This window comes from Sapajus apella, unplaced genomic scaffold, assembly GCF_009761245.1.
Source record: "Sapajus apella isolate SASKATOON/1434 unplaced genomic scaffold, GSC_monkey_1.0 scaffold181, whole genome shotgun sequence".
Lineage (NCBI taxonomy): Eukaryota > Metazoa > Chordata > Mammalia > Primates > Cebidae > Sapajus > Sapajus apella.
The window spans coordinates 161,697-178,942 of record NW_022437121.1 but is presented as its reverse complement, the minus strand read 5'-3'; the positions used below and the strand labels follow the sequence as shown (position 1 = coordinate 178,942).

The window sequence follows — 17,246 nt, the reverse complement described above, 5'->3', positions numbered from 1 at the left end:
TTAGTGGAGACGGGGTTTCTCCATGTTGGTCAGCCTGGACTCGAACTCTCAACCTCAGGTGATCCACCCACCTCGGCCTCCCAAAGTGCTGGGATTACAGGCGTGAGTCACCGCACCTGGCCTGTCTTGTTTTATTTTAGGTTCAAACATTTCTTTAGAATAGAGACCTAAAATTACTAGATAAAGAAGTATGAACAGTTTTATAGCCAAACTGTCTTCCAGAAACGCTAGGGCAGGCGGTGGGGCGCAGAATGTGCCCTGGCACACTGGGGACTCCACTCTGCAGGGAGGCTTCCAACCCTGGCTCTTCTGGATGTGTCCCCAGACTCACTTAAAGAATAAACATGAAGAAAATGCCAGTGAAAGGGTCCCAAATATAATTCTGCCTGGTCTAGAAAAAGCCCGATACGTGTTTGGGGCATTTGGATCCAGATGGGCACGGAGGCTGTTGTCAAATGTGCGTCACTCAGCACACACCCCAGCATTCCACAGTCTACCGTAAACCTCACGTGCTCAGCCAGCAAACACCAGCCCTGCGAAGCCAGGCCCCACGGCCGCTGTGCTTCTCAAGACAGCACTGTGTTTACTGTCTTTTGTTTCTTTTTTTTTGTTTGTTTTTGTTTTTGAGACGGAGCTTCGCTCTTGTTACCCAGGCTGGAGTGCAATGGCGCGATCTCGGCCCACCGCAACCTCCGCCTCCTGGGTTCAGGCAATTCTCCTGCCTCAGCCTCCTGAGTGGCTGGGATTACAGGCACGCACCACCATGCCCAGCTAATTTTTTGTATTTTTAGTAGAGACAGGGTTTCACCATGTTGACCAGGATGGTCTCGATCTCTTGACCTCGTGATCCACCCGCCTCGGCCTCCCAAAGTGCTGGGATTACAGGCTTGAGCCACCGCGCCCGGCCTATGTCTTTTGTTTCTTAAAAAATAACACACCACAAAAAAATGAAATCCTGTCTTTTACAGTAATGTGGATGGAACTGGAAGACTTTCTATTAAGCAAAATAAGCCAGGCAGAAAAAGACAAGCATCATACGCCTCCCTCTTAATGTGGGGGCTAAAAAATGGTGGACCTCAAGAAGGAAAAGAGAACAGTGGCCACCAGAGAAGGGTCAGACGGTCAGGGGAGGGAGTGAAGAGAGGCTGGTTTCTAGGCACGAACACACAGACAGAACAAGTAAGTTCCTGCGTTCAATAGCACAGTCGGGCGACTACAGCTACCAAAGAACTCTGTTGTGTATTTCAAAGTAGCTAGAAGATATGGAACATTCCCAATGCAAAGAAAAGATAAATGTCTAAGGTGATGAGCACCCTAATTACCCAGATCATTACACACTGTGTGCATGTACTAAAACATCACGTGTACAGCATAAACTGCGCAATTATCATGTATCAATAAGACATTTCATGGTCTTAGTGTAGAAAACTCCTAAAATTCCTTCAGGTGAAAAAGCACCGTTCCCAAGAGTCTGAGGGGTGAGCTCCTCAGAGCACGCGCCGCAGCCACGCAGGGTGAACACCACCCGGGCTGTGCCAGGACGGGGAGCCCACAGCGCTCTCAGGCCTGCCTCCTCACCTTCCCCTTCCTGAAGCGCTTTCTGATCTCCAACGGCCTCGGGCACCAGCTTCCCATAGGAATGCTTCTCGCTAGAAGCGAACTTCACTGTATCAAAGTAGACAGACCCATTGGAGACATAGCTGGAAAACAAAAAAGGAATTGAGTAGGGTCTAACAGACCCAAAAGCATTTCAGCAGGATGACCCATTGGAGACATAGCTGGAAAACAGAAAAGGAATCGAGCAGGGGGAGTCTAACAGACCCAAAGGCATTTCAGCAGGATGACCCATTGGAGACATAGCTGGAAAACAGAAAAGGAATCGAGCAGGGGGAATCTAACAGACCCAAAGGCATTTCAGCAGGATACCAGCAGCAAAATAAAGCAGGGCTAAGAAACCGTGAAATCTGTGGCCTGTCTACTCTCTGTGGTGGACACTGAAAACTGCATCAGCTAGTTTGGACTGAGTGGGACACAAGGGCCCATCCCATTGCCCTCGCGGCTCACCCCTCTGCCTGGATCCTGTGGCCATGCAGCTCCCACCCTGCCTTGCTCCGGGGCTGCTGCAGTCCTCATCCTTGTGTGGCATGCCTTGCCTGTCCCTGAACGGCCACACACTACCCCAGCAGCTTAGCCCAACTGAGGCTCTCGGCTTCCAAGAAGCACTCCAGACGACTCCAGTCTGGAATGAGCTGTCGTCTCTGAGCTTAGGCTTGCCCGTGCCTCTCGGCTTGACACATGCTCTTCTGCTGCCACACAGTGGTTCGTGTTCAGTGGGGAGAGAAGCAGCGTTACTGCTCCTGGCACTGCCACAACCTCTCGTTTCTCTTTCATCCAGCCTGTGTGGCTCCTGCCTGACTCAGGTGGGGAGGGAAGCAACCCGAGGCTGGACACAGGGACCCCTGATGGGCCCTGCAGAGGGGGCCTCCGGGAGCAGGGCACTGCACAGTGCTGAATGCGACAGACAGATAACCAGGTTCCTGTCTGCATTCCCATTTGTTGGCCATTTCTGAAAATGCTTACTTTGGAGATTGAGACAATACAGCCAGGGAAGTGTGTGATAGACTCGCCGACAAAAAGTCACTAGAATCACAGCCAAGCAATAGACGCTGATGAAACGCACCCTCCCTCGGGCTATGACACCAGGTCTGGCACTCTCAACAGTCCATGCCACAGCGCTGATGTCTGTGAAGGCCTAGCCGCATGCACACTCACCACCATGCAGCTCTGCGGCCCAAGGACCGATGGTCTGAGCGTCCAAACTTCCCAGCAGACTTTGGGTTAGGTTCTCACCATGGCCCCCAGGGCAGGGCAGACCCATGCTCCTCAGCCCCTGGGCGGGGCCCCGAGTGGCAGGAGGAAGTCTGCTGGGACTTCTGGCTAGGTGGCCCTGGAACACCTGCTCCCCTACTTCTTGGGGCAACCCCAGAACACCAACTCCCTGCTTCCCAAACTCAGACTCAGAGCTGGGAGCAACCTCCCTGTGCAATGCTCTGCAGCCCTAGGGGGCCCTGTGCTTACCCGTAACCATTGTCCACAATCTTCTGGACAAAGTCCACGATCTCCGGCACATACTCACTAACCCGGGTTAAGACATCTGGAGGGAGCACCTGCGCAAGGCAAGAGAAAACCACGCGCTCCGTGAAAATGTCACCAATTCATAAAACCAAAGCCCATCTTATGTCCCTCAGCTCCAGTTCCATGTTGGCTTGGCCACTTCACTGAGCTGGCTTTACCAAAGCAGGAGTTTAGAAATCAGGACCCTTAGCGCAAGAGAGCCAGCACAAGACAGTTGTGACACTCACGTTCAGAGCTTCCATGTCTCTGTGGAACTCCCCCTCCCAGAACTTGGGCAGTTCGGAGAAGATGGAATTGTCAGTCACGTCCCTGCCGAGTGTAGAATCCAGCCAGTCGGAGAGCAAATCCTTGGCCTCTTCGAGCAAGGCCTGAAGAGAAACGAAACTCCAGGAGTGGGCCGCACACCTCACACGAGCACATCTCGTGCAGCCGGAGTGAGCCGTTAGAGCCCTGAATTCAAAGATGCTGGCCTTGACCTGTGACGAGTCACCGTCTCCCAGGGAGACGGTGACGCTTACACAACTGGCTCAGCTGGGACGAATACAAGGCTCCACAAACCAGCGGGTCTCACATGAACGCAGAGGAGCAGAGCCGAGGGGACCAAGGGTGCAGAGGCACAAAGAGGTGGAGGGCCAGGGTGCGCCTGGGAAGTGCGTGCAGCCTACCTGGGCCCTGCAGGGAAGGGTCATGGGCAGAGGCTGGGCAGGAGCGCACAGCGAGTCACCTACAGCACGACCACTCGGTGCGTTCAAAACGTTCATGATGGAGATGGCCAGAGGTTAGAAGAGGCAGGCAGGGCACTGGTCCTGGAGGTCTCAAAGGACCCATCTCCCTGATGCCACTGACTGCAGAAGCCCCCCCACCACTTCCCACACCATGGAATGGGAGGAAAAACCAATCCCAGCACAACGTGGCATCTGTGTAATCCAGGTCCTGAGCACACGCACTCTAGGTATGAGACATGTCCCAACTGCACTCGTGTCTGCCCTCCACCTACCTGGGAGGAACCCAGAGCTGTCAACGCCCTGACCGGGACCTAGCACGGGGTGCGGCACCAAGCAGCTGGTCTGTGGCCGCCCATGGGAATGCGACACAAAGAACCGACGACGGAGAGAAAAAGTGTAGGAAAATGGCCTGGCAGACAGCGAGGACACAGGGTGGACGGAGAAGCCACAGCACAGACACAGAAGGGGCACAGGGCCCACGTGGCCAGGTTCTTGATGCAGTCCCTGCCTACAGCTCCTGAATCAAACGGATGTGTTAATATATTGCAGGCTTGCAAGTGGCCAGGCACAGCTGCAGGAATGGACACACCCTCCCTTTCACGGCAGGGCACTCAGGGGGTAGACAAGCACCAAAGCAGGGCATGTGCTCTGGGGAGCAAAGGCTGCCAAGCCCAGAAAGCAAATGGTGGGCCCACCCCAAGTATAGGGAGACATGTACATCCCAGACCTCAGGGTCACCAAGGTCATGACCCAGCAAGAACTGACATCCTAATTGAGGTCACCAAATGCCAAAGAACATGAGCAACTGTGAATGGGAGTCCGCAGAAATGACAGATGGACACTTCAGACGCAAGAGTTACAGATACATAGTAGAATCCACATGCTTAAAGAAATAAAGATGGGCTGGGCACGGTGGCCCAAGCCTGTAATCCCAGCACTCTGGGAGGCTGAGACAGGCGGATCACCTGAGGTCGGGAGTTCAAGACCAGCCTGACCAACATGGAGAAACCCCATTGTTACTAAAAATACAAAATTAGCAGGGCATGACAGCACATGCCTGTAATCCCAGCTACTCTCGAGGCTGAGGCAGAAGAATCGCTTGAACCCAGGAGGCGGAGGCTGCGGTGAGTTGAGATCGCACCATTGCACTCCAGCCTGGGCAACAAGAGCGAAACTTTGTCTCAAACAAATAAAAAATAATAAACATATAAATAAATACAGACTCACAGATGATAAGCAGTAGCAAGCAGGAAGAGGCCAGCAAAACGGCCCAGGCACATCTGAAAACAGAAGCAAATGGAATCTTCAGAGATGAACTCTATTAACAGGCAAAACGGTCTTACCTATCCTGCGGAGTGACTGTTCCACTCCCTGCCTGAAGGGAGTACTTGTGACTAGGAAGACGGAACTCAAGAAGTCATCCGAAATGAAAGAGAGACAAGAAGGAAAATACGAAAGACAGCTGAGGAGACACAGAAGGATGAGATGAAATGTCGAGACTCACATCTCACCGGCATCCCAGGGGAGGAGAGAGGGAGTGGAGTAGAGGTGACGCTTGAAGACACATCTGAGGATTTCTCAAAACCCATCCAACAGTCCAGACCCAGGAAGCACACAAAATATCCAACGGGGCAAGTAAAAACAAATCTCTTATCTTGTTTTAGTGAAAGAGCAGAAAACAGAATATTCTTATAAGGAGCCTGATAGAAAAGACATATTTACCAATCAAAGATAAGTGATTTGGAGGGCAGCCAATGATTTCAACAACAGCCAACAAGGGAAGCCAGAAGACAGCAACCACCTTGAACAAACGGAAATGTACACACTTCCAGACAAGACAAAAGCTGCTTCCCACCAACACCTCCAAGACAAGGTTTCTAAAACTTGCCTGATGACAGGACAGGAACACTCAGTGTTGCTGGTTAAGCAAACAGATTAACAATTAAAATGTATAAACCAAAATGATAGAGACTTCTGCTTTGCAGTTTCACATAAGTAAGGAGCTTGGAAGTTGCCACTCTACCTAACAATAGGTAAAAAGCTGAACAAACTGAAAAAAACAACTCTTCTTAGATCCGTAAGAGCAGTAAGGTCACAGGGCAAACCACTGCCCACCAAACTGGGGAGACCAACAGGCGAACAGAGCATCGCAACTTACCAGAGCAGAGACTCATGAGCTGAAAACTCTGTGGGAACCAGTGTCGGGAGGAAAACCAGGAATGTAACTGACAGACTGGAGTAGGCAAGGCTGACAGCTAAAAACTCCAGGGACCCAAGTCATAGGGGACCCCACACTTTCGTGTTTTTTTTTTTTTTTAACCTCCAAATTCCTGGCTTAATAAGGACTTATTTGGCACAAGAAAAGAAAACACAGGTTGAGCATCCTTAATCTGAAAATCTAAAATACTCCAAAATCTGAAATTTTTTGAGTGCTGACATGATGCTCACTGGAACATTTCCAATGTTTGGATTAGGGGTGCTCGGTTGGTTAAGTATAACGCAAAGATTCCGGAAGGAGGGGAGGGAGAAGGAAAAAAATGCAGATTCCAGAGGGAGGGGAGGGGGGAAGAAAAAAAGGCGGAGATTTCAAAACGTGAAATCCAAAACACCTCTGGTCCCAAGCATTTCAGATAACACGCACTCAACCTGTAAAATGTTTACTGATTGGGAAGGAAGAAGCAAAACTGTCTTTGTTCACAGATGACATGATTGTCTATGCAGAAAATCTGAAAGAACTGACAAAAAAAAACATCCTGGACCCAATAGCTATTACATCAAGGTTGAAGGATACAAGATTAACAGACAAGTCAATCAATTTCCGATACACCAGCAAATGAACAAGTGGACTTTGAAATTAGAAACACACTATCACTTACATTTGCAACTCTAAAACGAAATACTTACGTATAAATCTAACAAAATATGCACAAGATCTACATGAGAAAAACTCTAAAACTCTAAGGAAAAAATCAAAAAGAACTAAAAAATGGAGGGATATTCTAGGTTCATAAATAGGAAGACTCAGTATTTTAAGATTTCAGTTCTTCCCAACTTGATCTATAGAGTTAATGCAATCAAAATCCCAGTAAGTTACTTTGTGGGTATCGACAAGCTGATTCCAAAGTTTATATGAGGAGGCAAAAGACCCAGAATAGCAGCCGGGCATGGTGGCTCACACCTGTAATCCCAGCACTTTGGGAGACTGAGGCAGGGGTTCAAGACCAGCCTGGGCAACAAAGTGAGACCCCCATCTCTATAAAAGATCAAAAAATTAGCAGGCATGGTGTTGTGTGCCTATAGACCCAGCTATACAGGAGGTTTCAGCAGAAGGATCACTTGAGCCCAGAGGTCAAGGCTGCAGGGAGCCATGTTCATGCCACTGCACTCCTGCCTGGGTGACAGAGTGAGACTTCATTTCAAAACAAAAGACACAAAAAAACAAAACAAGCCAGGCGTGGTGGCTCACACCTACAATCCCAGCACTTTGAGGGGGGCGGCCAAAGCAGGAGGATTGCTTGAGGCCAGGAGTTTAACACCAACCTGGCCAACATGGAAAAATCTCTACTAAAAATACAAAAATTAGTCAGGCATAGTGGTGTGTGCCTGTAATCCCAGCTACTCGGGAGGTTGAGGCAGGAGGATTGCTTGAACCTGGGAGGCGGAGGTTGCAGTGAACTGGGTTCGTGCCACTGCACTCCAGCCTGGGTGACAGAGCAAGACTCAAAAAAAAAAAACAAAAACAAAAAGACCCAGAATAGCCAACATTATACTGAAGGAGAACAAAGTTGGGGGACTAACATTGCCCAACTTCAAGATTTATTATAAAGCTACAGTAATCGAGACAGTATGACATTGGCAAAAGAAGAGACAAACAGATCAATGGAGCAGAACAGAGTCCAGAAATAGACCATATGAATACAGTCAACTGATTTTTGACAAAGGAGCAAAGGTACTCTAATGGAAAAAAAAAAAAAAAACAACCAGTCTCTTAGACGAATGGTACTGGAGCAACTGGACACCCATGTGTAAAAACAAACAATCTACAGAGAGACCTTCCGTCCTTCACATTAACTCCAAAAGGACCACAGACCGAAGTGCAAAGCATCAAACTACAAAACTCACAGAAGGCAACGCAGGAGAAAATCCAGATGGCCCAGATGCAGTAACGAATTTTAGATACGACACCAAAGGCACAATCCATGAAATAAAGTGTTACTTAAGTGGACTTCATTAAAATTAAACATTTCTGCTCTGTGAAAGACATTGTCAAGGGGATAAAAAGGCAAGCCACAAATTGGGAGAAAATGTTTGCAAAAGACATCTGAAAAGGACTGTCATGTAAAATATACAAAGAACTCTTAAAACTCAACAATAAGAAAACAACCTGGAGCCAGGTGCAGTGACTCACGCCTGTCATCCCAGCACTGTGGGAGGCCGAGGTGGGTGGATCACCTGAGGTCAGGAGTTCGAGACCAGCCTGACCAACATGGTGAAACCTGGTCTCTACTAAAAATACAAAAATGAGCCAGGGGTGGTGGCGCATGCCTGTAATCCCAGCTGCTTGGGAGGATGAGGCAGGAGAATCACTTGGAGGTTGCAGTGATCACACCAAGATCACACCACTGGACTCCAGCCTGGGCAACAGAGTGAGACTCCAGAAGAAAAGAAAGGAAAGGAAAAGAAAAGAAAAGAAGGAAAGGAAAGGAAGAGAAAAGAAGAGAGAAAACAACGTGGTTAAAAAACAGGCCAAAGACTCTTACAGACACCTCATCAAAGAAGATCTACGGAAAGCAAGCACAGGAAAAGATGCCCTACATTATGTCATCAGAGACATGCACATCAAAATGACATCTCACTACACGCCTATTAAATGGTCGAAATCTGGATCACGAATAGCAAATGATGGCAAGTGTGTGGAACAACAAGAATTCTCATTCATGGATTTGGGCAATATGAATGGTGCAGGCACTTAGGAAGGAAGAGCTTGGTGGCTTCTGCAAATCGTACTCCTTGGTGTTTACCCAAAGGAGCTGAAAACTCAAATCTGCACATGATGTTTACAGTAGCTTTATTATAATTGCTGAAACTTGGAAGCAGTTGAGATGTCCTTCAGCAGGTAAATGGATAAACCATGGTACATCCAGACAATGAAACATGGAATGTTACTCAGCGCTGGAAAGAAATGTGCTACCAGGCAGGGCAAGGGTGGCTCACGCCTGTAATCCCAGCACTTTGGGAGGCTAAGGTGGGTCACTCTCTTGAGGTCAGGAGTTCGAGACCTGCCTGGCCAACATGGTGAAACCCCATCTCTAATAAAAAATATAAAATTAGCTGGGCTTGGTCACAGGCACCTATAATCCCAGCTACTCAGGAGGCTGAGGTAGCAGAACTGCTTGAACCCAGGAGGTGGAGGTTGCAGAGTGAGACTCTGTCTCAAAAAAAAAAAAAAGAAAAGAAAAAAAATGCACTATCAAGCCATGAAATGATATGGAGGAAACTTAAATGCATATGACTAAGTGACAGAAGCTGTGACATCACGTAACAATATATATCTTGGTCTTGGCTTCTGGTTCTTGATACTGATATAATAAGACCTTTGTAATTTCCTGGGGGACAGGAATGTCTCTTGTTCTAATGAGGTGACTCTTGGTGGGCTTCTGGATAACCTCAGAGTGGGGCTGGTTACCAAGAGAACCAACCCTGCGATTAGAGGGGTGAACTTTTAGCCCCAGCCCTCGACCTGGGGAGCAGGCAGAAGGTCAAGCTGTACCCACAGCCAATGGTTTAATCAATCATGGCTTTGTAACGGAGCCTCCAGAAAATCCCAAAAGTTCAGAGCACGTCTCAGTTGCTGCGCTGTGGTGGTGCCTGCAGGGTGGCCACAGAGGGCACGGGAGCTCCGCGCCCCTTCCCACATGCCTTGCCCTGGGCATCTCTCCATTTGCTGTTCATCTGGGTCCTTTGTGATGTTCTTTATTAATAAACTGGTAAATATAAGTATTTCCCTGAGTTCTGCAAGCCACTCTAGCAAATTAACTAAACCTGAAGAGGGGTTCACAGGAACCCCTGATTTATAACTGGCAGGTCAGAAGTACAGGTAACAAACTACTACTTTCTTTTAACTTTGAGACAGAGTCTCAACCTGTTGTCCACGCTGGAGTGTAATGGCACAATCTCGGCTCACTGCAACCTCTGCCTCCCGGTTCAGTAGATTCTCCCGACTCAGCCTCCCAAGTAGCTGGGATTACAGGCGCACACCACAACCCCTGACTAATTTTTTGTATCTTTAGCAGAGACAGGGTTTCACCATGTTGGCCAGGCTGGTCTCGAACTCCTGACCTCATGATCTGCCCGCCTTGGCCTCCCAAAGTGCTGGGATTATAGGTGTGAGCCACCATGCCAAGCCACAAACTACTACTTTCAATTGGCATCTGAATTGGGGACAGTCTTATGGGACTGAGCTTTCAATCTTTGGGATCTGACACTGTCTTCTGGCAGACTGTGTTGTAAATGCATTAAATTATAGGACACCGAGCTGATGTCTGCTAGAAAACTGATTGGTTGTTGGGGCAGGGGTGCGTTGGGTGAGGGAGAAATCTCTACACATTTTGGTGATCAGAGGTGAGGTATTCTGTTTTGAAAATGAAAATATGGAAAAAAAAAATTTCCCCCTATCTCAAACAGAAGCCAATCTGAAATGGCTACACACTGTCGGATTCCAAGTATGTGACATTCTGGAAAAGGCAAAACTATGGAGACAGTAAAAAGACCAGTTGTTGACAGAAGTTGGGGTGGGAGGGAGGGGTAAACAGCTGGAGCACAGGGGATGTTCAGGGCAATGGAACTATTCTGTGTGATACTGTAATGGTGGATACAAGGTAGTATTTGTGGAGACCCACAAGCTTCTGAGAGCGAACCCTAATGTAAACCAGGGACTCAGGGTAAAGATGTGTCAGTGCAGGTTCACTGACTGTAATAAATGTACCCTATGGTGGGTGTGGATACTAGGGAGGTGATGGTGAGGTGGGTGACGGTGAGGTGGCAGGGGATACATACATAGCCTCTCAATTCCGATGTGAATCGGAATCTGCTCTAAAAAGGTGCGTTTTGTTTTGTTGTTGTTTTTAAAGCGAAAAAATAAGGAGAACCAGACAAATTCAACATCAGAAGGGGAGTTTTGTTTCGGTTTGTGTTTTTGTTTTTTTTAAGAAACTGTATGAATAGGCTACGCCAGCAGGAAGAATTAGCAAAGACACACAAAATATTAACAACGCAGCCAACAGGTTCAGCCAACTGGACGGCCTGTGGAACTGTGCACTAGGTGATTAGATAATACAACACCTTCTCAAGCCCAAGAGAACATTCAGAAACCAGCACACACAGGGGCCGCAACACAAGTCTCCGTCCGCAGCTCCAGCACGGGGCAGACCACACTCTCTGACCACTGGGTAATTAAGTTAGGAGGGAATAATGCGAAAACATACCATCTATTTGGAAATTTAAGACTTCTAGGTAATTCTAGATAATTAACTTTTAGATAATTACTTCTAGATAATTCCTGGGCTAAAGAAAAAAACAAAATTGGATATGAGAAGTTGTTCACAAGTGAATGGTATCAAATTCTGCAGCCAAAACAACAGTCAGAGGAAAATTTATAGACTTAAATTCTTAAATCAGAAAATGAGCTGGACTGCTAAGTGAGACGAAGAAAAACAGAAAAAAAATCCAAAGAAAAAAGAAGAAATAAAGAATGGGCAAAAGCTGATAAAACATAAAGACTAGAGAGGCTCAACACAGCCGTACTGGACATGAGATGGTTCTTAAGCACAGTGTTTAAAATCCCAGTGGTCTCTGACATGGAACTTGACAAGCTGAGGCTTCAAAACACACCTAACAACCCAACCAAGACGGGACCTCTCACCCATCAGATACCCCTGGAGACAGCATGATACTCCTGGAGGACTGGACAATTTTTATAATTTTTTTTTAAATTTTAAATTCTTAGATTTTTTGTAGAGATACAGTCTTACTATGTTGTCCTGGCTGATCTCAAACTCCGGGCTCAAGGGATCCTTTTGCCTTGGCCTCACAAGGTGCTATGATTGCAGGCATGAGCCACTGCACCTGGCCTGGGCTGGACAATTTGACCAAAGGAACAGAACTGAGAGACACAAACACATAGAGACCCGACATGTCACGGAGATGGATTAGTGTCTTAGTCTGTTTTCTGTTGCCCAGGCTGGAGTGCAGCGGCGCTATCTTGGCTCACCGCAACCTTCCGCCTCCTGGGTTCAAGCCATTCTCCTGCCTCAGCCTCCAGAATAGCTGGGATTACAGGATGAACTACCGCGATAGCTAATCTTTATATTTTTCAGTGATGGGGTTTCGCCATGTTGCCAGGCTGGTCTGAAACCCCTGGCCTCAGGTGATCTGCCCACCTCAGCCTCCCAAAGTGCTAGGATTACAGGGGTGAGCCACCACACCTGGCCAAGACTGGGTAATTTTTTTTTTTTTAATTTATTTCTTACAATTCTGTAGGCTGGGAAGTTCAAAGTCAAGGGGCCATATCTGTTCTAGGCCTTCTTGCTGGTGGGGAGTTTCTGCAGAGTCCCAAGGTGGCACAGAGCATCACATGGTTGGGGGGGCTCATGAGGACCAAACTGGCTTCCATAACAGCCCCACTCTCAAGGTAACTACCCCACTTCTGTGATAACCCATTAATCCATTAACCCACTTATCTCTGAATGGATGAATCTGTTCAGGAGGGCAGAGCTCTCACGGCCCAATCACCTCTAAAAGGCCTTACCTCTTAATACTGTTACACTAGAGATTCAGTTTGGGCATGAGTTTTGGAGGGGACAGTCACATCATAGCAATTAGTATCAGAAGACATAAGAATGCTACAAAACGGTAAGAAAAAGACCAATAACCCCATGGGAAACAGGGAGAGATGGGGCACAGAATCACAGCTGGAAGCAAACTCGTGACAAGACGCTCAGTCTCAGGAGACGGTGGAAAAAGAGGCATTCAAACCACAGCAATCAGGACTTCGCATTCATTTGATTGGCGAAAGGGAAGAATCTGACAAATATGGGCGTATGTGCAAATAAACAGCACCCTGGAAATGTGGTAGAGGAAGAAGGAAATCGCACAGACATTTCTTCCTTCCGTTAGGAGTCAGGGTCTCTCTCTGTTGCACAGGCTGGAGCGCAGTGGTGCGATCATGGCTCACTGCAGCTCAAACTCCTGGGCTCCTGCTATTGTCTCACCTCAGCCTCCCGAGTAGCTGGAACCACCAGCATGCGTCACCGTGCTTGGCTAATTTTTAAAACTTTTTGTGGAAATAGAGTCTCACTATGTTGCCTAGGCTGGTCTGGAACTCCTGGGCTCAAGTGATCCTTCTGCCCTGGCCTCCCAAAGTGCTGGGATTACAGGTGTGAGCCACCGTGGCTGACCATCCAACACTGCTGATATGGTTACTAAGCAGGTAAAAGTGCGCCTAGCAGGCCTGTGTGTGCCACCTGAGAAAGGCCTGCCTGCAGAGCTGGCCACTGGCTGGCATCTGGGAGCTGAAATGTCCCCTATGCTAAGAGGCTGGGACACCCAGCTCTGTGGCAGCAGCTCCCACGGGCTGTTGAACAAACACTGTGGCTTCTGCAGGTGGAACCCCAGCTTTCCTTCTGGGGAGTCAGGAATTGTGACACGTGCCAGGCAGAGGGTGCCTACGTGACGGGCTTCCCTAGGGAGGAACATTTCACACATGTGGCTGTATTTTTTCCTGGAGGGGGAAAGCGTGCACTGTGTCCTCATGGGAAGGAGGGAGGACGCTGCAGCAGCCTGCCCGCGGATGAATGAAGACTCCGCCTGAGCCTATGCTCCTCCGCTGTATCACTATTATAAACCTTAGATGAGGCCAGTCACGATGGCTCATGCTTGTAATTCCAGCACTTTGGGAGGCTGAGGCAGGCGGATCACCTGAGGTCAGGAGTTCGAGACCAGCCTGGCTAGCACGGTGAAACCGTTTCTACTAAAAATACAAAAAATTAGCCAGGTGTGGTGGCATGCACCTGTAATACCTGTAATCCCAGCTACTTGGGAGGCTGAGACAGGAGAACCGCTTGAACCCTGGAGGCAGAGGTTGTAGTGAGCCGAGATCGTGCCATTGCATTCCAGCCTGGGTAACAAGAGTGAAGCTTCATCTCAAAACAAAAAAAAAAACCCCAAACAAACAAACGTTAGACGAGATGATAACTCAGTGCCAAGTCTCATGAGTCCTCCTGGAGGACCCAGAACGTGTGGGCAGTGTTGGGAACCCCCGACACAGTCACCCCCATATGTCCTATACAACCCAGCAATTCCACTTGCAGGTGTATGGCCTAAAGAAAGTTGCAAATGTCCACCTAGAGACAACACAAAACAACTCACAGTTCAGGAAAAGACGCTCCACATCACTAGTCATTGTGGGAATGCAAGCCAAAACCACGGGATACACCACCTCACACCTACTAGGATGAAAAAGATGAAGAATAACAAGCTTTGGCAAGGACGTGGGGAAAACAGAACCCAGGTGCACTACGGGTGGGAACGTGTGATAGGCAGCCACTGCGCAAACAACACGGTGGTTACGCAGAATGCCAAGACAGAATCATCCTATCACCCAGCGAGGTCTCCAAAGGAAGTGAAAGCGGGAACTCGAACAGGTATTTGTACACCCAGGTTTACAGCAGCATTACTCGCAATAGCCAAAAGGTGGAAACAAGCCACGTGCCCACGGGCAGGTGGATGGATGAACAAAATGTGGCCCATCTGTGTACGCCACAGAGTATGACTCAGCCACGGGAGGAGGAAGAGTACAACAGGCCGACAGCATGGGTAAACCATAGGGACGCGACGCTGGGCAAAACAAACCAGACACGAAAAGACCCTGTCTCTGCAAAGAAAACATTTGTAAAAATGGTTAAGATGGTAAATTGCATATGATGTGTGTTTTATCACAATTTAAAAACAAAGAATATTAGTGGAAGAACTGGGGGGAAATGTACAGTAGCATTGCTGGTAATAAGGAAACCTAACTGCCCGTCCCAGCAGAACAAACAGCTCGGCCCCCAGGCGGGCACTGAGGGAGTGACAGCCACGTGGCTCCATCCCAGAAGCACAGCCAGGGTGAAAGCACACTGACGACTACACACATGTGGCGCATTTCCAAGAAGCCTGGAAACAGGCACAACCAAGTCATCTGCTAGGTCAGGACACAGAAGAGACCAAACGGAAAAGAAAGAGGCCCACGAAGGGCAGCCACAGAATCCCTGGCCCATCACTGAGGTGGGGCCAGGGCAGCGGTAAGGCTGTGGCCTAAGGGGGCCTCTTTCTCCTCCCACAGCTGCAGCCATCTCTTTTTTCCATCCAGTTCTTAAAGAGTGACCAGCAGGTGGCGCTGGCACAAAGGAGAAGGCCATCCCCGCCGTGTCCAGGGCGCCAGCCACAGAGGAACGCCTGAGGAAGAGGGCAGGGCCCCCTCTGCACCCAGGTCTCTCCCTGTATGTGAAGGAGGCCTTTGCAGGGACAGCAGAGCTGGTCAGTGTGAAGGCCCAAGCTCAGTAGGTACCCACAGGCCTCAATGCTCAATTCAACGTTAACCCCTGCTCCTCTTCCTTCTCCAGTTGGTGCGGGGAAAGTCCACGGGAGAATCCTGGAACACTTCGACAGAAGGCTGTACCCCCACATTCCAAGTGCACCTCCTGCCTGTCTGATGGAGGCCGCTCTCTCACCTGACCAACTCTTAAGTGAGGGTGAGGGTGGTGGATCCCAGGTATCCTTCCCGTGGCACAGGCTCTGCACCCAGGAAATGGGGCCAGAGCGTGTGGGAGGGGAGGGGTACTGACTCAGTCACCACAGAATAGGGCCACCTGCCACAGTGGAGCTATAGGAGACACGGCCAGAGTATCTTCCACTAAGACAATCTGTGGACTCAATCTGTGCACACAGATCAGTCTGTGCATGGCCTGACATGTGACCCAAAAGGGCTGGCTGGGAGATGTGTGAAACTCACCTCCACATGGCTGGTGACTTCCTCTCCCGTGAGTCTGGACTGCACAGCCTTCTCAAGTGGTTCTGTGGCAAGCTGCACTGCGTGCTGAATCCGTTCAAGCATCTGCTTTTTATCGGCATCTGTGGTCTCATTTAATTTTACCAAAAATGGCTATAACCATAAAGAGATGTCAAACCTATTAGATACGGTTCAGCAAAACCCCAAGTTCATAAAGGTGATTCAAGGTAGAAAACAGACCAGTTTTTCCCATGGCCCCGTAGAGAGACGTTTGCACCCCAAGGGGCAGGGCAGTAAGTAACTAAGAGACTAGGAAGCTCCCGGCTCAGGAGCTCCTGGTACTGCCCTCTCATGTGTGACCCTGGACAGGGCACCTAACCACTCTGTGCCTCAGTTTCTCCAGTGCAAAATGGGTGTGAGAGCAATTTCTAGGGCTGTTCTGGGGATGAAGGAAAGTGGGCCACCCAGCAAGTTATGAGGTGGCTGCAGGCACCCCCATCAGGCAGGCACTCAGGCCTCACTGATTTAAAAGATTGTTAACCTCTAATTTTATTCCTGCTTTTGAGATAAAATGCCATAAACATGCCAGTAATTGTTACTGCAATTGCTATTAGTAAGGAGAATAAAATGGCCTATTCTTACCACTGTCGTAAAAATAACTACATAATAATAGTTACTCAGAATGAAAATACTAGAGAGAACAAACTTCTTCAAAAAATTCTGAAAATTTACAGTACTACCAAATTAAGAAGCTTAGTATAGCTTCTGCATCTCAGTCAGAAGTTTCTGATTTAGCTGTGACCTTGGCACTGAAGATGAGACAGCAGTATTGGTAAGCATTTTTGTAAGTGTGATTAGTGGCACCGAGGTGAATTCAGTCGTTTTACTGTTAAGTGGCAGGAATGTCACCTACTCTCCACTCCACCCCAGTGCATTTTTCCTGGTGACTTTGTCACAGGCCAAGGGACCTCACCTATGGAGACTTCAGTGCCCCGATGGCCCTGGCTTGCGTAATATACACTTTGTGAAAGTCTGCGAGACTGACACTACCCTAGGGACAGTACCCTACAGAGGACCGAGACTAGAAAGCAAAGGGCTCAGTTTCTAGAGCAGACAGCAGGAGGCCCACCGTCAGGGCGGCCCGAACATCCTCCAGGAGCTGTGCCGCTTCAGGCCTCTTCTCCCGATACTGCTGGAACAGGTGGTTCTGCCGGGCCCTCCTGATGATCTGGAGAGGGAAGGCAGACACGAGGGAGTGACGTGTACAGCCGCTTCATCCCTGTGCGGCAGGCCGCTCTCTACCTGGCCAACTCTAAGTGAGGGTGAGGGCGGGGGGAGAC

At 48.8% G+C, this 17,246-nt stretch overlaps 1 protein-coding gene across 8 annotated transcripts in view; it reads right to left on the bottom strand.

The window, feature by feature from the left end:
• The window catches only part of CARS1 (cysteinyl-tRNA synthetase 1), a 55,446-nt gene that overhangs the window by 20,139 nt on the left and 18,061 nt on the right, over positions 1 to 17,246 (bottom strand). For 5 of the 8 annotated variants that reach the window (XM_032268457.1, XM_032268452.1, XM_032268454.1 and 2 more), the window contains 5 exons: positions 17,036 to 17,134; positions 15,907 to 16,059; positions 3,363 to 3,500; positions 3,079 to 3,167; positions 1,579 to 1,700 (listed from right to left, as the gene is read on the bottom strand). In XM_032268457.1, coding sequence (XP_032124348.1) covers positions 1,579 to 1,700; positions 3,079 to 3,167; positions 3,363 to 3,500; positions 15,907 to 16,059; positions 17,036 to 17,134 — 601 coding nt within the window. Of the gene's footprint in view, positions 1 to 1,578; positions 1,701 to 3,078; positions 3,168 to 3,362; positions 3,504 to 15,906; positions 16,060 to 17,035; positions 17,135 to 17,246 lie in introns of all 8 variants that reach the window. The other 3 variants (XM_032268453.1, XM_032268459.1, XM_032268456.1) reach the window with 1 other exon arrangement.